Genomic DNA, 4,370 nt, shown 5'->3' on the forward strand with positions numbered 1-4,370 from the left:
AAAAGTCAGTTTTTTGTAAAACTGTTGAAATATAAGACTATGAAATATACTACAAATCCCAGAATCCCGGTCCCGCATGCTGGCTCTTAGGGAACCGACAAACTCCCCTTGTATGTACAGCTCTCAACTTGCCCAGACTTGGAGTGATTTTCACCTCTTTTAATACTTTTCACCTCATTCTGAAAGAAAGAAGTGAAATGTGCCAACGTGACGGCCGTCTTGGTGTGTGGTGCGAGACGGGAGATTCAGTTCATTGAGCGGTTTCACACAAACAAAGTGTTACTTCACAGTTTTACGACACATTTAAAAAAATTTGACTTTCAAAATTATCTTTTAAATTGACAAACATCATATGTGTAATTCGTGGCACAATTCAAACGGGATCGAAAGATAATCTTTCTCTCTCCATTGACTTCAATACATACTTTTTCAGAAATAAGCTCCCATGGAGGTCCCCCGGAAAGGGAGGCACTTCGCCTCTCTATAACGTACAATGTGTTGAAGCACTAGCCAATAGAAACGCAAGTGATACGTAGTGATGTCAATATGCTACAGAAATTTGGGATTTTAGCCTTTGCAGACCATTTACAAACATTTACAACCTTTCAAACACGCTACAGGAAAAAGGAAAACCCAAAAAGCATAACAAGGCATCTTTAATGACATGGTTGTTTTGTTTAAAGAATAGCCATTGCTCATGCTCATAGGGATCTTAATAAAGACATCAATTGTGCAGACCTCATCATATCAAATGTCCTGAGACATTTGAACGCCTCACTGTATCTTCTTCTATCTACAGAGTGACCTTTAGGATCAAGCTGCTCTTTGCTTGGTCTTAAAACCTTCTGTGTGTGTTTGAGCTTCACCGGGAATCTTCAGACCAAATGGTTAGTGTTGATTCACGTTCTCTGTGTGTGTCCATTTGTGTGTGTGAGAGAGAGAGAGAGTGTGAGTGCGTGTGTTTGAACAGAAAGCACGCGACCCGTAGATAAGACTTTGTTTAATCAAGGCGAGTCTGGCCATTACAATTTATGACGCTATTGTAGCAATCTGCTCTGAGCTGGTTTGTATTAGCCGTGTGTGTGTGTGTGTGTGTGTGTGTGTGTGTGTGTGTGTGTGTGTGTGTGTGTGTGTGTGTGTGTGTGTTGAGGAAACAAATATTTGTACAATATCCTTGCACTCTGTGTCTTCTGTAAAGGTGTCAAGAATGTGTAACTTTTGAACATGTTCGTACCGAAGCTGGAGGCGTTGTTGAGCGTGAGGTTGTGCATCACTCTGGCTCCAAAGAAGCTCCACCTGAGGAGGAAGTCCTGCGCTCGCTTCTTCACCGAGCGGCCGCTCTGCTTCCCGGGCTGATCAGAGACACAGAAGCACAGAAAATAAAAAGATTGCTTTGTTGCACAACGGGACCTTTTGCAGGACAAACACAGCGTCAGAGGGAACAGCTGTTACCTTGATGACTTTATGCTCCACCACAGAGTCCAGCCACTCGATGAAGGACTCCACCGTGGCGTTCTTCCTCAGCAGCTCCTTCAGCTCCTGGAAGACGGTGATGGAGTCGTCTGGAGTAAAAAAAACAAGAAGAAGTTGCTTTATTATTAACATAACAAATGCTTGTTAGCTTCAGAGCAGCGGAAACAGCTGTTGGTTGTTTCTTTAAAACAGAGAAATGTTTAGAGTCAACAAAGTAAAAAATCTGTCTTAACTTACATTACATGTTACTTGTTAGACGCTTCTATCCAAAGCAACTTACATACTCAATACTGTGGGCAATCCCCACAGGAGCAATTTGGGGTGAAGTGTCTCAGGGACACAACGTCATGCTGACTGCAGTGGGGTTTGAACCTGACCACCTGATCCGAACACCAACGCACTAGTCCACTGCGCCACAGCCTCTCTAATTTCATGTTCTGTTCATATCATATTCTATTGACATGTATATAGACTTTTTGCACTAATTTTTATTTTGTATTGCATTGCTGGAGGAGTTCAGGTCAGAATAAATGAATAGCCATTTCTACACTGTAGCTTTTTGCAATAAAATCTTTTAAATCTTGAATCTTGATTCTTCCTGGTCTTACACTCAGAGTAGATGTCGGGGTCCTGGTCTCCAGATGTGTTGATGCTGAGCAGAGGCTGAGAGCTGATGCTGCTCAGATCCACGTTATCGATGTCCAGCACCATGCTGGTCACCACAGCCTGGTCGAACAGCGCCGGACGGGCTATCTGGAAAAGACATGTTATTATCCCATATATATCATTAGAGTTGTATGTAATCTATGTCCTTCAGCAGTGGTGGAAGTAAAAGGACAAATATCACAAGTAAAAATACTTCTGCATTGCATAGTTACTTAAGGAAAAGTAAGTAATCAGCTAAATTAAGTTAAAGTACTAATTGTAAGTACCTAATGCAGATGAATCAGAAATCCTTTATTAGTCCCAGAGGGGAGACTTGTACAGTGTTACAGCAAAGGTACTGTACATTGCAGGCGAGGCAAACATAAAGTTGGATTAACAGACTCACATTACATATAGAGCTAAGCAAACTTAATAAAATAAAATATATCAAGTGGCAGCATTATAAAGAAGGGAAGTTAAGAAAAAAGACAGAGAATTCCAAATTAACTAAATAGATCAATTACATTAAGTACAAAATGTTTCCTTCCATTTGTAGGTGAGTAGAAATAGAAAGTACCTCAAATAACAAGAATACTTGAGTAAATGTACTTAGTTACATTCCTGTCCTTCAGTAAAGGTCGTACCTGTGCCAGGTGTAAGAACGATGTCTGTCTCTTCAGAGAGGAAACAAAGTGGCGTGCTATGGGGAGCTTCTTTGCTGCAAGGCATTCTGGGAGGTTTTCCAGGGAGGAGGCCAGCCAGTGCTCCCAGTGTTTGGCAAAGTTGCGGATATCTGCCAACAGACTGAAAAACAACATTTACACAGTTTATCAGTTTTCTATTCCCAGTGTATGAATTAGAGCTTCATCGTAGTTCCACAAATGACTTATTTTGGGATAGACTGGACTTGTTTAAAAGCCACAACCTTAAGGACTCAAGCAATTAGGATAAGCTATTGTCACACACAGGCTAACAAACAACAAAATGCAGTTGTAGTTTAGTCAACAGTTAATAAATCTGGTGAAATTGTATCATGCATGATGGAAACAACTGACAAAACTCCAAAATGAATATCAAGGCATTACAAACTTAAAGGTGGGGTAGGTAAGAATGGAGAAACCAGCTTGAGTGCGCTAGAATTTGAAAATACACCACCAGGAAAAATCTGCCCCTTCCTTCAGACTTCCTTACAGAGCCCCTCCTCCAACACACACGAACGCGCACATGACCAATGAGGGCACGAGATAAGTTTGTGCACAGATGGAAGGCTGACAGGCAGGTAGGCCATCCAGTTACTTTAGCCGGGCCGGCTCAGATGATTGGTCGTGCTTTTTACAGCGCCACGGCTTCCACAGATATGATGTTTTAATGTATTTATTTTCAATGCATTTAATGTATTCATTGCTATCGGGATGTTAAGAGCATTCCTTGGAATATAACAAAAAGTGTTTCTGAAGTGAATTACCTACCCCACCTTTAAGCTTACTGTCAAAAAGGAAAACTGAATTCAAACATGTGCGATATTCCAGGACAGGAAAGGGCTTTCAGAAATGTGTTTTTTACTTTTTAGCACCAGGAACTTATTCGACAATAATGCATTAAGGTAACAAACCTCTCAGGCATCTCCTGCATTGTAGCTGGAATCAGAACATCTGTTAAAACCTGAGAAAATAGAAAACATTGTTAGAGTTTTCACTGTTCGGGAGTTGAGAGGTGTGTCCTTTTCTCAAAATAGACACACCTCTCCATATTATCATATTCATAAAGTGTATCCCAATGAATAAAACAAACACAGCAAGACAACTAATGTAAGTGTCCAGCTGCCCAAAGTAAATGGTTATAAATACAACTTGCTGGTAGGCTTAAAACTAAAACAAAAGAAAGTCTCTCAAACCGAATAAGCAAACTTCACAATTTGTTTAACTGAAAGTGTGAATCTTTTTTAAATGATACTACAACCTGGGCCTGCACACAAATAAAAATTGAAAACAGTATTTGTTATTAACCTTATAGAGGATGGAGTCACAGACGCAGAAGATGTCGACTATAACCGGGTTCTCCAGCAGCGGCAGCAGGTGGTCGGGCATGCCCTGCCAGAAATGCAGCAGAAAATTCTGGATCTGAAACAAAAACAATACGTTTGAAAGGATGTGCCAGGAACCGCCGAATGCTCTCATGTGATGGTGATGGTGTAACTATAACCTCCTCAAAGTTGACGTTAATGGCGTTGTCCAGGATGCACTGGCAGTGTG

At 41.0% G+C, this 4,370-nt stretch overlaps 1 protein-coding gene across 1 annotated transcript in view; it reads right to left on the reverse strand.

Annotated features, from left to right (window-relative positions):
* Positions 1-1,216: 1,216 nt before the first annotated feature.
* Positions 1,217-4,370, reverse strand: part of LOC104962418 (DNA-binding protein RFX6-like) — a gene marked incomplete at both ends in the record, with an annotated part of 6,140 nt that continues 2,986 nt past the window's right edge. Inside the window, 7 exons of the mRNA XM_010790853.1 lie at positions 1,217-1,352; positions 1,453-1,562; positions 2,082-2,226; positions 2,763-2,922; positions 3,731-3,780; positions 4,125-4,238; positions 4,321-4,367. Of these exons, the coding sequence (XP_010789155.1) occupies positions 1,217-1,352; positions 1,453-1,562; positions 2,082-2,226; positions 2,763-2,922; positions 3,731-3,780; positions 4,125-4,238; positions 4,321-4,367 (762 nt within the window). The remainder of the gene's footprint in view (positions 1,353-1,452; positions 1,563-2,081; positions 2,227-2,762; positions 2,923-3,730; positions 3,781-4,124; positions 4,239-4,320; positions 4,368-4,370) is intronic.

The sequence above is a fragment of the Notothenia coriiceps genome, unplaced genomic scaffold (genome assembly GCF_000735185.1).
Source record: "Notothenia coriiceps isolate Sejong01 unplaced genomic scaffold, NC01 NC01_scaffold00034704, whole genome shotgun sequence".
NCBI lineage: Eukaryota > Metazoa > Chordata > Actinopteri > Perciformes > Nototheniidae > Notothenia > Notothenia coriiceps.